The sequence below is a fragment of the Scleropages formosus genome, chromosome 8, assembly GCF_900964775.1.
Source record: "Scleropages formosus chromosome 8, fSclFor1.1, whole genome shotgun sequence".
Classification (NCBI taxonomy): domain Eukaryota; kingdom Metazoa; phylum Chordata; class Actinopteri; order Osteoglossiformes; family Osteoglossidae; genus Scleropages; species Scleropages formosus.
This window is the reverse complement of record NC_041813.1, coordinates 13,988,255-14,006,431: the sequence shown is the minus strand read 5'-3', so window position 1 is coordinate 14,006,431 and position 18,177 is coordinate 13,988,255. Positions and strand designations below refer to the sequence as shown.

General features: G+C 44.7%; 1 protein-coding gene across 3 annotated transcripts in view; it reads left to right on the top strand.

Moving 5' to 3' along the window:
• Nucleotides 1-18,177, top strand: part of LOC108935838 (probable leucine--tRNA ligase, mitochondrial) — a 36,211-nt gene that overhangs the window by 7,362 nt on the left and 10,672 nt on the right. For all 3 annotated transcript variants that reach the window (XM_018754743.2, XM_018754744.2, XM_018754742.2), the window contains 6 exons: nucleotides 1,227-1,316; nucleotides 2,208-2,351; nucleotides 10,738-10,845; nucleotides 11,479-11,638; nucleotides 15,748-15,852; nucleotides 16,887-17,002. In XM_018754743.2, coding sequence (XP_018610259.1) covers nucleotides 1,227-1,316; nucleotides 2,208-2,351; nucleotides 10,738-10,845; nucleotides 11,479-11,638; nucleotides 15,748-15,852; nucleotides 16,887-17,002 — 723 coding nt within the window. The remainder of the gene's footprint in view (nucleotides 1-1,226; nucleotides 1,317-2,207; nucleotides 2,352-10,737; nucleotides 10,846-11,478; nucleotides 11,639-15,747; nucleotides 15,853-16,886; nucleotides 17,003-18,177) is intronic.

Sequence of the window (18,177 nt, the reverse complement as noted above, 5' to 3'; positions counted from 1 at the left end):
AAGTTAATAGAACTATGTGGCTTTCTTTTACATCCTTGAAGCCTGTAAATGCTGTCAAACCTCAATGCACTTTGCAAGATTCAGCCAACTAACATGCAGGTTTTTCAAGGAACACTGATATACATCACACATGTTGACTGAAACTGCTTGTCCCGAGTGGGGTCATGGTGAGCCGGAGCCTAACCCAGCAACACAGGACGCAAGGTTGGAGGAGGAGGTGACATACCCAGGACAGTCTGCCAGTCCGTCGCAAGGCACCCCAAGCGGGACTCGAGCCCCAGACCCACCAGAGAGCAGGCACAGGCCAAACCTGCTGCGCCACCATGCCCCCCCAGAACACTGATGCACTCATCAGATTTTTTTTTAAGCTAAACACACACACACACACACACACACACACACACACACACACACACACACACACACACACACACACATTTTTGGAACCGCTTGTCCCATACGGGGTCACGGGGAACCGGAGCCTACCCGGTAACACAGGGCGCAAGGCCAGAGGGGGAGAGGACACACCCAGGACGGGACGCCAGTCTGCCGCAAGGCACCCCAAGTGGGACTCGAACCCCAGACCCACCGGAGAGCAGGACCCGGTCCAACCCACTGCGCCACCATGCCCCCACTCTAAGCTAAATATATTTTTTCAATTAATTATTTTAATCCACCCTATGTGTCCGTTAATATTAATTACAAACTTAGTCAAAGTCTAGCTGGTGTAACTTGTAGATGTGTCCAAACCAAGTCCAGATCTGCTTCTTGATGCCACACCCTCTACATAGAATATGAAGCAAACTTTAGTTCCCGGTCAGACTTTTTGAAGTTGCTGTTCTTTTGAATTGCCTACACCTGTTGTTCAGTTCCTCCTACCAGTCCCTCACCAAGTGCAGCTGTGAGTCCCAGCAAGAAGTGGACGTGGACAGGCTTCTGTCTGCCACTACTGTTTTTTTTTCTTTTTTTTTTTTTTTTAAAAAAAATCTATCAAGAAAAAAAATGTACAAATACCTTTTATACCACATTACCGTGTATTTGGTGTTGTTGGTAAATAAAATTCCGAATTTATGATGTTAGAAAAAATAAAGAAAAACAAACACTATCCCTCTGGATTGATTATTCAGAAGTACTGTTAAAATCTAGGCTTAATTGAGATCTGACAAACACTTTGAAGCTCCTCTGTCTGACCACACTTAAATATATTTTCTCTGTTCTTTCAACAGGAAATAACAACTTGTTTACCCGAGTATTACAAGTGGACACAGTACTTCTTTGTCAGACTCTTTAAGGCAGGATTGGCCTATCAGAAAGAGGTATAGACATCCTATTGTCTTAATGCCCTTGTCATGGAGAACCCCAGGTATGGATTTGAGGAGATAAACTTTAAAGGCATTTTAATTGGAAAAAGCCAGTGCCATAACGTTCAAAGTCCATGACATCTTGAATGGATTATGGAATTTTTGCTGTTTGTTTTTCCTTGTGATTTTGTCTATGTCTTTATGTAGTTGTGACCAAGCTCTGTTCTGTTGTATTGTGTGTTATTATGCAAGTGTGCTGCATCAATCACAAGTTTGCTTTTACCTCAATCAAATCAGTGAAGATTGAGATATTTCCTTCCCATCAGGAAGGGACATTAATGTATTTTAATAAAATAGCTCTATCAAACAGGTTAAACAAGGCTGAAGGTAAATCACTTAATTATTCTAAAAAGTTGTAAATTTTCTACTACGAAACATTTTTGCCCCATAAGACTAATTCAGCAAAATGTTTGAATGTGTCTCCATTTTACTTAAACATAAGTCCAAGACCCTCCCCATGACCTGAATTTAACAACCCAAAGCTGTTGTCTGAAGGTCGAATCCTTAGTAATATATCATTCACCTGAGCTGCTTTAATTGTTAAAAATTGGGTGTTGAATAGAGAGCATGTGAGTACACGCTGTGATCAATAACGTACACTAAGGTTTCAGATTACCGGCATCATGTTACCTAGGGGAGTGTTCGCTAGTATTGTGCTCCACTCTTTTCAAGTATCAGAAAAGTACTGATGTGGGCAGTTTTAACTTTTTGTCCATTACATTGCAGGAATATCAGTTTCTGTGTGCTAGTGTTACTGTTTTTTCAATTGATTGACTTTTAAATGGTGTTGGAGCTTACGTGTATTGTCTATCCATGTGTGAGTCTTTGTGTTTGTGCTCTGTGCAGGCATTGGTGAATTGGGACCCAGTGGACCAGACGGTGCTGGCAAACGAACAGGTGGATGAGAATGGCCGCTCCTGGAGGTCTGGGGCACTTGTGGAGCAGAAGCTGCTGAAGCAGTGGTTCATCAAGACCACCAATTATGCCAAGGTGGGCACCCCTTTGGATCATACATGGAGGTTGTCTGCCAGGTTCTGCAGAGCCTCAGAGAGCTGGTTTAGCAGAAAGGTGAAGAAGCCATTACATTTAGAAATCAAAGGCCGTCCCCTTTGCTGGCTGTCACGTGAAATCACTCAGACAACATGGATGCAGTAGATAGTGCAACCAGACATAACCAGGATACACACACACACACACACACACACATTTTCAGAACCGCTTGTCCCATACGGGGTCACGGGGAACCGGAGCCTACCCGGCAACACAGGGCGTAAGGCCAGAGGGGGAGGGGACACACCCAGGACGGGACGCCAGTCTGTCACAAGGCACCCCAAGCGGGACTCGAACCCCAGACCCACTGGAAAGCAGGACCGTGGGCCAACCCACTGCGCCACCGCACCCCCCATAACCAGGATAGTGTTGTTATATTTTACGTTGGAGGACCGTCGCTGCAGTTCGTCATGTCTCGGGTAAGTTTATTGTTGCTACTGCTTTTTCCTGACGTACATTCTTGTTGTGTAGTTGTGCGGATACTCAGAAGCAATTGGTTGTGTGTTTGTGTAGTTGTCGGTATTTCTATTAATTTATTTGTTGAATTGTTTTTTGCGGTTTGTTGGGGCGCATGTAAAGCTAAATAATTCTGTGTCCCATAGGGCAGAGTGGGCGTGACTCCGTTGATCAATTAATCACATCTGTTTGTTTGATTTGGTTGCCATTGTTGGAGTACTTTCAATTTCGATTACAGGAAGTAGCCTTGTTAAAATAGCAGCTTGTGACCTGTAGCGATTGCGGCAGTCTCTTGCTGCAAAGACAAGGGAGTCTACCTGTGGGAGTCATTCCACCGAGGAAGGCCACCGACAGCGTGTTCCGTGAGGGATGTTGTGTCAACCATGTCGACCATTAAAGTTGTCTACGACAACCGAGTTGTTCGATGTCGCCACCACCGGAGACCTGGACGCTCCCGCTGCTACAATACCTGGTTTATCCTTGTCTGTCAGACCCTTCATCCTGCTTTAATTTCTCCATGGGACTCTGGAACTGCCAGTCTGTGGTGAGAAAGGCTGACTTTATACCACCTACGCCTCCCATCTCTCACTGGACCTCTTGGCCCTAACTGAAACCTGGATCAACCCAGACAACACAGCCACACCTCCATCTCTCTCCACTAACTACTCATTCTCTCACACCCCTCATCCTTTTGGCAGAGGTGGAGGCACAGGCCTGCTCATCTCTCCCTGGTGGGAATATTCTATTCTCCCTCTCCACCTGCATGATTTGTTCTTCTTCGAATGGCATGTTCAGAATCAGAATCAGAACGAGCTTTATTGCCTGGTATGTTCACACATACAAGGAATTTGTCTTGGTGACAAAAGCCTCCACAGCACAGACAGAATGACAGTGACAAGACAGGTGAGAAGATAGAGTATGTGAATGAGGGATAAAATATATAAAAATATAAAGTACCCAATATACAAAAATAGTCACTAGACATTGTATGTATGTACAGGTATGTTCTATATAATGCAAGGGAGTGTAAGACATATGATGTGATAAATAGATATAAATATAAATAGTGTTGTGTATTGCACTGGTTTAATCTCTAGGGGGGATTTAGCTGTTCATGACGTAGATGGCCTGAGGAAAGAAACTTTTCTTGTGCCTGGCTGTCCTGGTGCTCAGTGCTCTGTAGCGCCGGCCAGATGGCAAAGGTTCGAAGAGGAAGTGGCCTGGATGTGAGGGGTCTAGAATGATTTTGCTAGCCCTTTTACTGACTCTGGACGAGTGCAGTTCTTGGAGAGCCGGAGGGAATGTGCCGATGATTCTTCCAGCAGTCCGAACTATCTGCTGTAATCTTCTGATGTCTGATTTCGTAGCTGAGCCGAACCAGACAGTTATAGAGGTGCAGAGGACGGACTCAATGACTGCAGAGTAGAATTGCATCAATAGCTCCTGTGGCAGGTTGAACTTCCTCAGCTGGCAAAGGAAGTACAACCTCTGCTGGGCCTTCTTCACAATGGAGTCTATGTGGGGCTCCCACTTCAGGTCCTGTGAGATGGTGGTGCCCAGGAACCTGAATGACTCCACTGTTGCCACAGTGCTGTTCATGATGGCGAGTGGGGATAATACTGAGGTGTTTCTCCTAAAGTCTACAATCATCTCCACTGTTTTGAGCGTGTTCAGCTCCAGGTTGTTATGACTGCACCAGACAGCCAGCTCTTGGACCTCGTGTCTGTAAGCAGACTCGTCACCATCCCGGATGAGGCCGATGAGTGTGGCGTCGTCTGCAAACTTCAGGAGTTTGACAGAGGGGTCTTTAGCGATGCAGTCGTTGGTGTACAGAGAGAAGAGCAGTGGGGAGAGTACACATCCCGGGGGGCGCCAGTACTGATCTTGCGAGTATTGGATGAACATTTTCCCAGCCTCACTAGCTGCTGCCTGTCTGTCAGGAAGTTGGTGATCCACCGACACATGGAGGTGGGCACAGAGAGTTGGGTTAATTTGAACAGGAGGAGGTGTGGGATGATGATATTGAAGGCTGAGCTGAAGTCCACGAACAGGATTCTCGCATAAGTCCCTGGTTTGTCCAGATGTTGCAGGAAGTCCCATGTTGACTGCATCATCCACAGACCTGTTTGCTCGGTAAGCAAACTGCAGGGGGTCCAGCAAGGGTCCAGTGATGTCCTTCAGGTAGGCCAGCACCAGTCTTTCAAATGACTTCATGACCACACACGTTAAGGCGACAGGTCTGTAGTCATTAAGTCCTGTGATTTTGGGTTTCTTTGGAATGGGGATGATGGTGGAGCGTTTGAAGCAGGAAGGAACTTCGCACATCTCCAGTGATCTGTTGAAGATCTTTGTGAAGATAGGGGCCAGCTGGTCAGCACAGGTTTTCAGGCAGGCCGGTGAGACACCGTCTGGGCCTGGTGCTTTCCTTGTCTTCTGTTTGCGGAAGACCCGACACACCTCCTCTTCACAGATCAAAGTTGCAGGAGGGGGGGAAGGTGGGGGTTACTGGAGGTGTTAATTGATGCGTGGAGGGAGGGTGTGAGGTGTGAGGTGTGAGACAGGGTTTTTCAAACCTGCAATAAAACTCATTCAAATCGTCGGCCAGTTGTTGAGTTGACACAGTGCTGGGGGATGGTGTCTTGTAGTTGGTGATGTCTTTCAGGCCTTTCCACACTGATGCAGTATCATTGGCTGAAAACTGTTTCTTCAGCTTTTCAGAGTAGTTTCTCTTAGCCACTCTGATCTCCTTTGCCAGTGTGTTTTTGGCCTGTTTATACAAGACGACTCTATCACTGCCCCAGTCACTCTTGTTGGCAAGCTGGCAATTGCTTTGACCTAGTATTTTCTTGTAACTGTGGCTGTCCCATCCTCTCTGTTACTCCGCTGTCTCTGACTACTTCTTTTCCTTCCAACCCTGCATCGCCACCATTCCCTTGCCTCTTTCTGCACCTTCACCACTATTCCCTCGCCTCTTTCTGCACCCTCTGCCACAACTTAAAATCTCTCTCATGTTCCTGCCTTGCTTCTGCCATGCTGTCTGCTCTCCTTTTTGCTGGACAGTTCTTGGATCTATGAATAGCTGATGCCACTAACATTTTCCTTTCTGCCCAATCTTCCTGTCTTGACTCTCTCTGTTCACTATCTTCCAGACCAACATGCCCCAGTGCCACCCCATGGCTGACTGATACATTACATGCTAACAGGACCAAATTCCGGGCTGCAGAGCAAAGATGGCAAAAATCCAAGACTCGTTTAGACCTGGATGCCTTTAAACAACTCTTAGCTACTTTTCACTCAGCTGTCTCTTCAGCTAAAACTGCCTTCTACCAAAACAAAATACAGTCTGCAACTAAAAAAACCACACAGACTCTTTGCCACTTTCTCAACTCTTCTGTGTCCTCCGTGCCCCCTCCTCCTTCTTCTCTCACTGCTGATGACTTTGCTTTGTTTTTCAGTGACAAAGTCAATGCAATCACAGACCGAGCATCACCCTGCCCGGTTAGCGCTGGACCTCCCTGTGAAGTCATGCTCTCCAAATTCAGACCGCTCTCCGAATCTGAAATCTCTTATATCACACAGAGCCACCACCTGCTTGCTTGATCCGATCCCATCGTCACTCCTACAGAACATCTCCCCACAACTATCCACCTTCATTTCTAAGATCATCAACTCCTCGCTCTCCTCTAGCTGCCTTCAAAACTGCTCTCATTTCACCTCTGTTAAAGAAACCCTCCCTGGATCCCAATTCGGTCCAAAACTACAGACCAGTCTCCCTCCTCTCCTTCCTGTCTAAAACTCTAGAGCATGTGGCCTGTGATCAACTATCTGAATTCCTCACCTGGAACCGTCTCCTTGATCATTATCAGTTTGGCTTCAAAGTTGGTCAGTCCATGGAGTGACGGCCCTTCTTGCCGGTGTCTGATGCTCTCCAATTGACTAGAGCCGCCTCCCTCTACTCGGTCCTCATCCTCCTCAGTCTTTCTGCAGCATTTGACACTGGCAACCACCTCTCTTAGTCAGCTTGGGATCAAAGGAGTGGCACTAAGATGGTTTGAGTCTACCTATCTAACAGATTCTATCAGGTGGTCTGGCAGAGCTCCTGTTCTTCTCTCTGTCTCCTTCAGCCGGTGTCCCGCAGGGCTTGGTACGGGGTCCTCTTCTCGATCTACACCTCCTCCCTCGGCCCGGTCATAGCCTTCCATGGATTCAAATACCGCTGCTATGCTGATGATACCCAGCTCTTCCTCTCCTTTCCACCTGGAGCATCAGGAATTTATGCATGCATTGCCTGTCAGACATCTCTGCTTGGATGTCTGATCATCACCTACAACTCAACCTGTCCAAAACAGAGATTCTTCACCTCCCAGCTGGCCTGTCGTCCTGTCACGATGTATCGATCAAACTGGACAACTCACTCATTTTGCCTACCTTCTTGGGTAAGAGTCTGGGAGTAATGATTGACTCAAGTCTATATTTCTCTCAGCACATTGAAGCCACAACCCTGACCTGCTGATAAATCCTGCATAATATCTGCAGGATCTGTCCTTGCCTCTCAACTGACTCTGCCAAACTACTTGTTCAGGCCATGGTGACATCCCATCTGAACTACTGCAGCTCTCTCTTGTGTGGCCTTCCTGCTACTTCAGTCAAACCTCTGCAGCTCATACAGAATGTTGTTGCATGAGTTGTGTTTAACTTGCCAAAGCATTCCGATGTATCTCCCCTTCTCATTTCTCTGCACTGGCTTCCTATAGCTGCTTGAATCAAATTCAAGACTCTGGTTATTGCCTACAAATACATCAGCAGAATTGCTCCTAGCTATTTACAAGACTTGATCAACCGCTACACCCTACCCAGACTGCTTTGCTCGTCTACTTCTGTTCGCTTGGTGGTCCCGCACACGAGAAGTAAAGTGCAAAGGTTCTCGGTTCTGGCTCCGTTGTAGTGGAATGACCTCCCCCTCTCACTCGGAACTGCTGAAACTCTGTCTGTATTCATGAAGGGTCTGAAAACTTACCTTTTCTGCACTCACTTCGCCCATGATCTCTCAAGTTCATGTATGGTGTAAATGTTCATGCACCTTGACTTTATGATCATACTCAGATAAGCATTTATATAGCTGCTACTCTTGTATTGTATGTAAATGTTTATGTACCTTTATAAAAAAACAAAAAAAAAACAAAAATGTAGGTGATCACGATTAGTCTGTCCTGAGGTTTGTGCCCCTACTCGTGCAATGAACATTGGTGCATAAAGTGGAAAGAAACAAACTAGGTTTACTTAAGAATCACATCTTCAACTTTCTCTTTTTCTCCAAATGTAATGCACAAATTGTATTTTCTCTGAGATGTACATCGCTTTGGAGGAAAGCATCTAAGATATGAGTAAGTGTAAGTCTGTTTTCCTGATGATGACAATAAAACATGTCAATAGTAGCTTGATCACCTTTCTATAATCAAATGCAACTTTCATATAAAACTGTGAGCTGTTTAGAACCAGTAGGATGGTGTAAATGTGGTCAACTGAAATAAATAAAAAGAATTTATACAGCTTTACTCAAGTAAAAAAAAGTTACAAGTACTGACACCCCACAACTTACGCAAATAGACCGTTCTTCATCCCCTTACTTAAGTCGAAATTTACGTATGTAAATTCTCCCTTCCCCTCCGTTACAGAGCAGAGCCTTCTCATTTCCTTTGCGTTTCTTGCAAACACGAGTATATTACACAATATAATTCTCTAGTAAATGTCAGACATAATAAATACTGTAATAAAACGTAGGCTTAGTCAATTAAATCAGTTTTTACTGCTGCATACGGTACGTGTACAGTCTTGTTCTGTGCATGCTTACCATATATGTAGCAGTATGCTGGCACACAAGAGGGTGCTTTTGTTGCATAATTCATAATTTTTTCATCTCAGTTATTGCACCTTGACATTTCTTCATTATTATTGTTGTTTTCATGCTAGCTGTTCCTTTCACGTGCTCCTTTATTGATGCAGCATCCTTCACTATCATATTCATAGTCGATACGGCTAAACCTTGTTCCCGTTGTATAGATGATAATCTTTGTCCACCTTTATTCCTCCTCATTATGTTTAATTTCATCTCCAAATCAATTTATGTACCCTTGCGAGACAGTTCTCATTTTTCTTCAAGTGCACGCTTATCCTCAGGCATTGTAAATAATGAGAAGGGTAGAAAATATGCAAAAAAAACCACTACACTAAGGAGAGGAGATGCATTCATGGCTCAAAACACACGAGAACAGGGAAGATGCCACTTCCTGCCTTGTCTGGTTACACCGACTTGCGTGTAACGTATTTCAAATGTTTTCTGTAAAATAAAAATGCTATCCAAAAATAATGTGTATGTCTGGAATTTTTTTATATAAATCCAGATTTTTGTAATTCGAATTTACCTAAGTAGAGGTTCATCTGTATACTTATAACAGTAGTACCCATAATGGCTTCCTTGACGGCCTTGTGAAAAAGTGGTTTGTGAGCCTGGTGAAATGGCTCTGAGCTGTAAGTGCTGGCCCACAGCTACAGAAAAGGTTTAGTTGCAGTCGTTGCAGCTAAAGGTGGCACAACCAGTTACCGACCGTGACAGTTTTTTTTCACAGTTGTGTACATTTCATTGTTTACCTCAGCAGAGAAAATTAAATAAAACAATTGTGGTATCAGTTTTTGCTCTGCTCTGTTGATGTACTACTACAACCGAGTGAAACCTCGAATTTAATCTAAAATAAAAAAAAAAAAACTGCAGAAATGGAGAAAGCAAGCAAATACTTTTTGAAAGGATTGTACAAGAAATTTCTTCTCATCCCTGAAGCATGTTGAAAGGTCTTCAATTAACACTATAAATGTATCCAGTAGTATTAGTGATGTCTAATTCTCAATGATCTATCTGCTAAGGAAGTCGATAATTTTAACACCATGACACAATTACAGAGATTTTGTAAATTTACTTTGAACTGCTGGTTGAATGCACCATAATTCATTTTAACAACAATCAACAATGTATTAATCACTTTTTCAACTCTGATAAACTTTTTCTGTACAAGGAAAACCTGTAATAGTGAAAAGACAAACCAGTTTCCTTTTCTCTCTTAACATGATTGTTGTGGCCATTATTTAAATAAAAATGATGTTATAGTGTTGATTTATTTTGGGCCTTAGTTGTCACAGGTGTCAGGATGAAACAAAAGTAAATTAGACACTAACTAAACACATTTACTGGGGAGAAGGCCTTATATCTGGTTGTTAGAATTCGCTCCTTCCAAAATCCCACACCCATGCTGTCTCATTCCAGTTGTCTGAGCATGGTGGGAGTGTGATGGTTTGGTCTGCCCTGCTGTCTCAGAACTTGGACAGCATTCTTCGTTGACTTTTTCCATTACATCAGAAGTTTTTAGAAGGTATCACACTTCAGCCCATGACCTGAAGCTGAACCAAAATGACATTAAAAACATTTAGCATTGTGAAAAATTAAATGTAAACCCCAGTGGAATCTGGCAGGATCTTTAGTGACCTGTCCTTTCAAAACAGCCCTCAGATGTCACTAAGCTGAAGGACATTCTACCAACATAGCTTAAAATAATTACAAATAGAATAGGTACAGGAAATAGTTGAGGTTATTGCTGCTGAAGTGGTCCCACCAGTGACTGAATGCTTACATATTTTGTCACTTGTGTGTTGACTCATTTAAGGATAAAAATGTGCATTTTTTTGTCAGCATGATGTTTCTGTGTGACTTTATTAGATTCTTTATTATTAAATTTAACTAATATATTTCTCATCAAATATAGTTTAAAACGTAGCTAGCACATGTAGTGTGACATCACTGTTACTCTCATGTGTTCAACAGCCGCTGTTGGATGCTTTAGCAGACCTGCCAGAGTGGTACGGAGTCAAGATGATGCAGGCAAACTGGATCGGCGAGTGCACTGGCTGCTATTTTGACTTCCTGTTGAAGGTACGCATACTTTTGCTGCAGGTTCCTGTGCTGTTTCTGCCGTTTAAAGTGACCTAGTGTTCATTTTATGTACAATTATTTACACAGCAGGGTAAATTATTCTAGAACAAATTAAAGTACCTGTACCAGGTAATTTGGTGTATCAAAATAATGAATTTTAGATGAAAACAGAACAGATAGGATATGTATGTTTTACCGTTAAATGGACTGACTTTAGTTTGTAAATAATCAGAGTAAATCGACCTTATTGATTTTAGATGTTTTCAACAGTGACTTGAATGACCAGCTTTTCAGAAACAGGTTAAGCCTATTCTTTGAATCAAAATTTTTAATTTCAGGGGAGAATCCCACTCACTAGGGGTTAATCTATGTATGGAACGAGTGGAGACATTGTGCTCTTCTCTCTTCATTTTTTTAGCATAAACCACATGCATAGGTCTGTTGAATGCATGTTAATAAAAATATTTATCATCTACATTCCTACATTTACAGTGTTCTAGCAGCAATTTATATGAATGATTGCTGCCTTTTCTTAGTGGCTGTACTATGATAAAGGTGTTAAACTAAGCCTTGGATTCATATGGGTGGCACCCACACCAGTTAAACACACCTGTACCTGTGTATGTTCCCCAGCTGAACGGAAAGGAGACGGGAGAGAAGTTGATTGCCTACACATCATCTCCTGAGGCTGTGTTTGGGGCTGCTTTCGTCTCCATCCTGCCCTCCCACTGGCTTTTGCAAGGCTCCAGCCCCTGCCGTCGACCCCTTGAGGAGGCCTTTCAGCCGGATAAAGGTGAGAATCTCCCTACTTACATTTATTCTGACACTTCTCTAGGGGGGCGTGGGGGCGCGGTGGTGCAGTGGGTTGGACCGGGTCCTGCTCTCCAGTGGGTCTGGGGTTCGAGTCCCACTTGGGGTGCCTTGCGACAGACTGGCGTCCTGTCCTGGGTGTGTCCCCTCCCCCTCCAAGCCTTACGCCCTGAGTTGCTGGGTTAGGCTCCGGTTCCCCGCGACCCCGAATGGGACAAGCGGTTCAGAAAGTATGTGTGACACTTCTCTCCAAAGTGACTTAAATTACAGACCTACTTACACTGATTTACCCATTACTATAGCAGAGAAATGTTTCTATCAATTCAGGGCAGCTACCTTGATCAGGGACACTACAGCAGGAAGTGGGATTCAAACCTGGGTCTTTTGGATAGAAGGCAGCAACTCTAACCACTGCGCCACCTGCTGCCCAATACACTTCATGCCGTTCTCTCGGTATATTAGTGTTCATATCATATGCTTTGTTTTTTTTTACTGTATCATTTAGCTGATTGTCAGGTAGGGATGGCCACACTCATCAGGAAGAATGGACAACAATACAAACTTCCACAGTACAAAAAAAAATCTTCCATTGCATTCAGGATTCCATCCATCCATCCATCCATCCATTTTCTAGGCTGCTTAGTCTTTCTAGGGCTGCAGGGGCAATAAGGAACAGAGAAGCTCAGACATCCCTGTCCTTCGCGACTTCCTCCAGCTCAACGCAGGGGATCCCCAGCCGCTCCCAGGCCAACTGGGAGATATAACCTCTCCAGCGGGTCCTAGGCTGACCTTGGGGTCTTGTCCCAGTTGGCCATGCCTGGTATACCTCCAAAGGGAGGCACCCAGAGGGCCCGAACCACCTCATCTGGCTCCTCTCAATGCGTAGGAGTATAGACTCTACTCTGAGTTCTTCCCGGATGTCCGAACTCCTCACCCCATCATGGAGAATGAGTCCCACCACCCTGCGGAGAAAACTAATTTCAGCTGCTTGTATCCATGATCTTATTCTTTCAGTCATTACCCAGAGTTCCTGACCATAGGTGAGGGTAGGGACATAGACCGACAGATATATAGAGAGCTTTGCCTTATGGCTCAGCTCCCCCTTCACCACTACAGTCCGGTACAGCAACCATATTACTGCTGCCGCTGCTCTCAGTCTGCAGCCAATCTCACGCTTCCTTTCCCCTCACTTGTGAATAAGACTCCGGATACTTAAACTCCTCCACCTGGGCAAAATTTTCTCCCCTTACCTGAAGGGGGCATGTCGTCCTTTTCCGTGAGAGAACTGTGGACTCAGACTTGGAGGTGCTGATCCTCATACCAACCACTTCACACTCAGCTGCAAACTGTTGTAGTGTGTGCTGGAGGCATCCATGTGACGATGCCAAAAGGACAACATCATCCGCAAAAAACAGAGATATCACCTTCCAGCCCCCACATAGAATGCCCTCCTGACTTCAGCTGTGACTTGATATACTGTCCATGAAAACCACAAACAGGAGTGGAGACAAGGCACAACCTTGACAGAGTCCAACGCCCACATTGAACAGGCTTGACTTAATGCCCAGTATGTGGACACAACTCTCACTCCACGTCTACAGAGAGCGAATGGCCCGCAGTAGTGGCACTGGCACCCCATACATATACTTTCCCAGGGAGGCTGAGAAGCGTGATACCCCAATAGTTGGCACACACTCTCCGGTCCCCAGTTTGCCAGTCTTAAGGCACTGTCCCCGAGGTCCATTCAACATTGCAGAAGTGTATCAGCCATGGCAGCCCGACAACATCCAGGGCCTTAAGCAGTTCCAGGTGAATCTCATCCACCCCTGGTGCTTTGCCACTGTGGAGCTTTCCAACTACCTCAGTGACTTCCACCAGGAAAATGGACTCTGCCACCATGGAAGCCTCTGGCCCTGACTCCTGTAAGGAAGGCATATCTCTCGGATTTAGGAGTTCCTGAAAGTGCTCCTTTCACCTCCAAAAAATACCTTCATTTGAGGTCTGAGTTTCTCCACCTTTGCTGAGCACAGCTTGAGCGAAGCTCCTCCGACTCCTCCTGAGCTGCCAGATGGTTCTCCAAAACCTCTTTGAGGCTGACCGAAAGTCATTTTTGCATGGGCTCTCCAAACTCCTCCCATGCTCTGGATTTTGCTTCTGCAACCGCAACCACCACAGCCTTTTTTGCCTGCCAGTACCTATCTGCTGAGTCAGGAGTTCCCAGGGCCAACCAGGCCTTAAAGGCCTCCTTCCTCAGCTTGACGGCTTCCCTCACCACCAGTGTCCACCAGCGGGTTTTTGGGTTGCCGCTGTGACTGGCACCAACAAGCTTTTGGCCACAGCTGTGCCTGGCTGCTTCGACAATGGAGATTTTGAACAGGATCCATTCAGATTCCATGTCCCCTACTTCCTCCGGGACATGGGATAAGTTCTCACGGAGGTGGCAGTTAAAATCATTCTGCACAGGATCCTCTGCCAGTCATTCCTAGCATACCCTCACTATGCGCTTCGGTCTACCGAGCCTGTCCGTCAGTTTTCCCCGCCATCTGATCCAGCTCACCACCAGATGGTGATCGGTTGACAGCTCAGCACCTTTCTTCACCCGAGTGTCCAGAACACATGGCTTCAAGTCAGATGAAACGACTACAAAGTTGATCATTGACCTTTGGCCCAAGGAGCTCTGGTACCAAGTACACTTATGAGCATCCTTGTGTTTGAACAGGGTGTTTGTTATGGACAAACCATGGCTAGCACAGAAGTCCAATAACATTTCACCATTCGGTTTTAGATCGGGCAAGCCGTTCTTCCCAATCACCCCACTTCAAATTTCCTAGTCATTGCCAACATGAGCGTTTGAAGTCCCCCAGAAGGACTATGGAGTTTGTAGGTAGGGCCCTGTCCAGAACCCCACCTGCTCTCTCCAAGGAGGAGAATACTCTGAAGCACACACAACAGTCAAAGTTTTCCTCTCTGTGACCTTAAGTCGCATTGAGGCAACCCTCTCATCCACCAGGACAAACTCCAGCTGTATGGCAACCAGCCAGGGGCTTGTGAGTATCCCCACACCTGCCCGGTGACTCTCACCCTGTGCAACTCCTGAGTAGGAGAGAGACCACCCTCTATCGAGAAGTTTGGTTCCAGAGCCAACACTGTGAGTGGAGGTGAGCCCAACTACATCTAGTTGGTATCTGTCAACCTCCTGCACCAGTTCTGGCTCCGTTCCTTCCAGTGAGGTTACATTGCACGTTCAAAGAACCAGTTTCTCCCACGGGGGTCCGTGATGTTATGTGCCACCCTGCCCCCTCTTGCTGCCTGAAAGTCATTGCACCGGACCCCCATGTTGGACCTTGCGGGTGGTCGGCCCACATGGCCTCCTCAAGTTGCCTTTTCGGGCTAAGCCCGCCCAGGTTACGTGGGCTGCCCGGTGACAGGGCGCTCGCCAAGGAACACAACCCACAAGCCTGGCTGCAGGGGTAGGTCCCCAGTGACCCTATTTTGAGCAGGGTAAACTTTGACTTGTTTGCGTTCGCCATAGGGGTTTTTCAGATCATATTAGTCTGGATCTTCACTCCAGACCTTGTTGCCATGGGAGACCTTACCAGGAGCATACTGCTCCCGACGATATAGCTCTGGAGATCCCTAGATCACATAAGTCCTTCCACCACGACAAGGCCCGTCATCCACGATCCAAAGGGCTTCTGGATTCCCTGATCCTAAATCCACTTCAGCGAGTCACTGTCTCTATAGCCTTCAGAGGACCTACCTTACATCCTTTTCTGGGGGGAATCAGAGAGCTATCTGCTACAGTCAGCCTTGCTTCAGAACCCCGCTTCTCTCTCCAACAGCTGTGAAGAACTTTACACTATCCCCATGAGGATAGTAACCTTGACAAACTAACCATGTGGGGTGCCAGTGTCACATGTAAAATATGTTTAATGTATGTAAGAAAGCTGTGACAGTGGCTGTATGATTTCTGGGGTAAAGCTCTGACAGAACTGACTAATGAATGCTGTTAATGAAGAGCCAAGGCATACAGTACCTACTTACCTGTGATTTCACTGTGACCTCTTATGTTTTCCCTCGCACCCCTGGCAGACTGTCTGACGCCTGTCACTGCTCTTAATGTGTTCACTGGCCAGGAAGTGCCTGTGATCATCTCTTCCCAAGAGCAGTTCCAAGATCACCTGGACACTGTCATTGGTAAGTGTGTGTGTGTGTGTGTGTGTGTGTGTGTGTGTGTGTGTGTGTGTGTGTGTGTGAGAGAGAGAGAGAAAGAGACAAGTTTATAGTCCTTAATTACAAAACCTTCTTTACTGTAGACAGTTTTTTCAGTTACATTTACATTTATTAATTTAGCAGATGCTTTTCTCCAAAGCAACATACATCTCAGAGAAAATACAATTTGTGCATTACATTAGGAGTAAGAGACATAGTTGCAGACATGTGATTTCTAAGTAAACCTAGTTTGTTTGTTTACACTTTATGCACCGATTTTCATCACGAGTAGGTGCGTAAAACTCAGGATGGACGAATCCTGATGACCTTCCAACAGTTTTTTTTTTTTTTAAAAGGTACACAAACATTTACATTCAATACAGAAGTAGTGGCTGTGTAAAGGTTTATCTGGGCATGATCATAAAGTTACAGTGCATGAACATTTTCACTATACGTGAGCTTGAGAGATCATGGGCAAAGTGAGTGCGGAAAAGGTGAGTTTTCAGGCCCTTCTTGAATGTAGACAGAGTTTCTGCAATTCTGAGTGAGAGGGGATGGTCATTCCACCACAATGGAGCCAGAACTGAGAACTTCCACACTTTACCTTTCCTACCAGTTACCAGTCAGCATTTTGTCTGGACTTGGGTAACATCTTTGTTACAATTTGTGTCTTTATATATAAATGTATTTTACCCATTCCATAGCAGATGAACTCTGTCCATATTTTAGTATATGTTGCCTCTATAATAATATAAATATTACTATTTAATAGCAAATTTTTATTTTTGGCACATTTCATGTTGTGATGTACTGTTACAGCAGTAGTATATTAGACAGTTTCATATATTATAGGGGAAATTTCACCTTCATTCCTTTAGGACCCTTTATAGCACTTAACAAGATATTTGTCAATATGTCTAGGTGTGCACCCATAGAAGAAGTTACTTTTTAAATTTTTAATCAGTTACCCCTTTTCTTAAATTTCCTCTTTGTATGCCCTGTACACGTACTGTACACAGGGGTGCCAGACTGCAGTGTGGAGGCAGCAGAGTTGGCTAGTGCGCTTGGCCTCACATGGGACACAGTGCTACAGACCCACCCTGATGGAAGAGTCACACTGAGCAGCTCTGCAGAGGTATGGGACACTCCCTTCTTCACCTTCTGGACCCAAGGGTTGTAGGTTCGAATCTCACCTTCAGCTTTAATACCCTTGAACAAAGTACTTATCTTAAAAAAACTCCAGTAAAAAATTCCAAGCTGTATAAATGAATAAATGTAAGCAATCTTAACATTGTAAGCTGCTTTAGAGAACAGCATCAGCTAAATGAATGGATGTAAAGTCTTTGCCCAAATTTTTGGTTATATGGATCAGGAAGAGACATCCAGTCTGTGTGAACAGAGACTGCAATTAAAAGTTGCCTTAAATGGATTGTATTAGACACACTGCCTGATGGGTAACACCACACTTATACTGGCTTTCAAGATACAAGAACTGCTCAATTCTAAAGCACCCAATTGTGCATTATTCTAGTAAGCTGACTTTATTAAATCTGTATTTTTGTTGTTATATTGATATGAAATTATCATTTATTGTTATTCACTATGTTATCCAGCCACACGACTTTTTTCTTATGGTATTATCTGTTTTAGGGTCATATTGGAGTGAACTTGAAATGGCTTTTGAACAAGTTAAAATGTTTCCCATTGAAATTATTGCAATACTTCTGGTTATTATCCAGATTTTCACTATACAGGCTGTTCCCAGGAACACGTGATTTACAGATAATGGGGAATGACCGTACATCCCATGTTTTTCACTCTCTGTGCTTGAATCTCCTCATTTGTACTTCTTTTAACTTGCACTTGTCCATTGTTTAGTTTTCTTAAATTCTCATCAGTAGAAATTCTTGCACATGTCAGATATTCTTGCGGTGTATATCTGTGTGTGGCTACCCTAGCACCCTGTCCTTCAACCTGGCGTAATCAGTTATTGATAGCTAGTGAGAATTGGTTAATACGAGCTGTCCTCTGATTACGAACGTCCGACTTACAAACCACCCCCATAAAGCCTACTATATTAAAAATTTGAGTTACATACAATGATTCGTAATAACAAACGGGTGCTACATTGCATTGCATTTCAAAACATTGCATGTCTACAGCGGTTCGTCAGCTCGTGGGCACGTGAGCCTGATGTAAGACAAAGACATCCTTCTTTTCAGTCGGACTGTCACGCCCATGCCCCAAACGTCTGGACCTGCCCAAAATAAGAGCAGTGGGGTTTAAAGAAGCTGCACCTGCACACCCTGG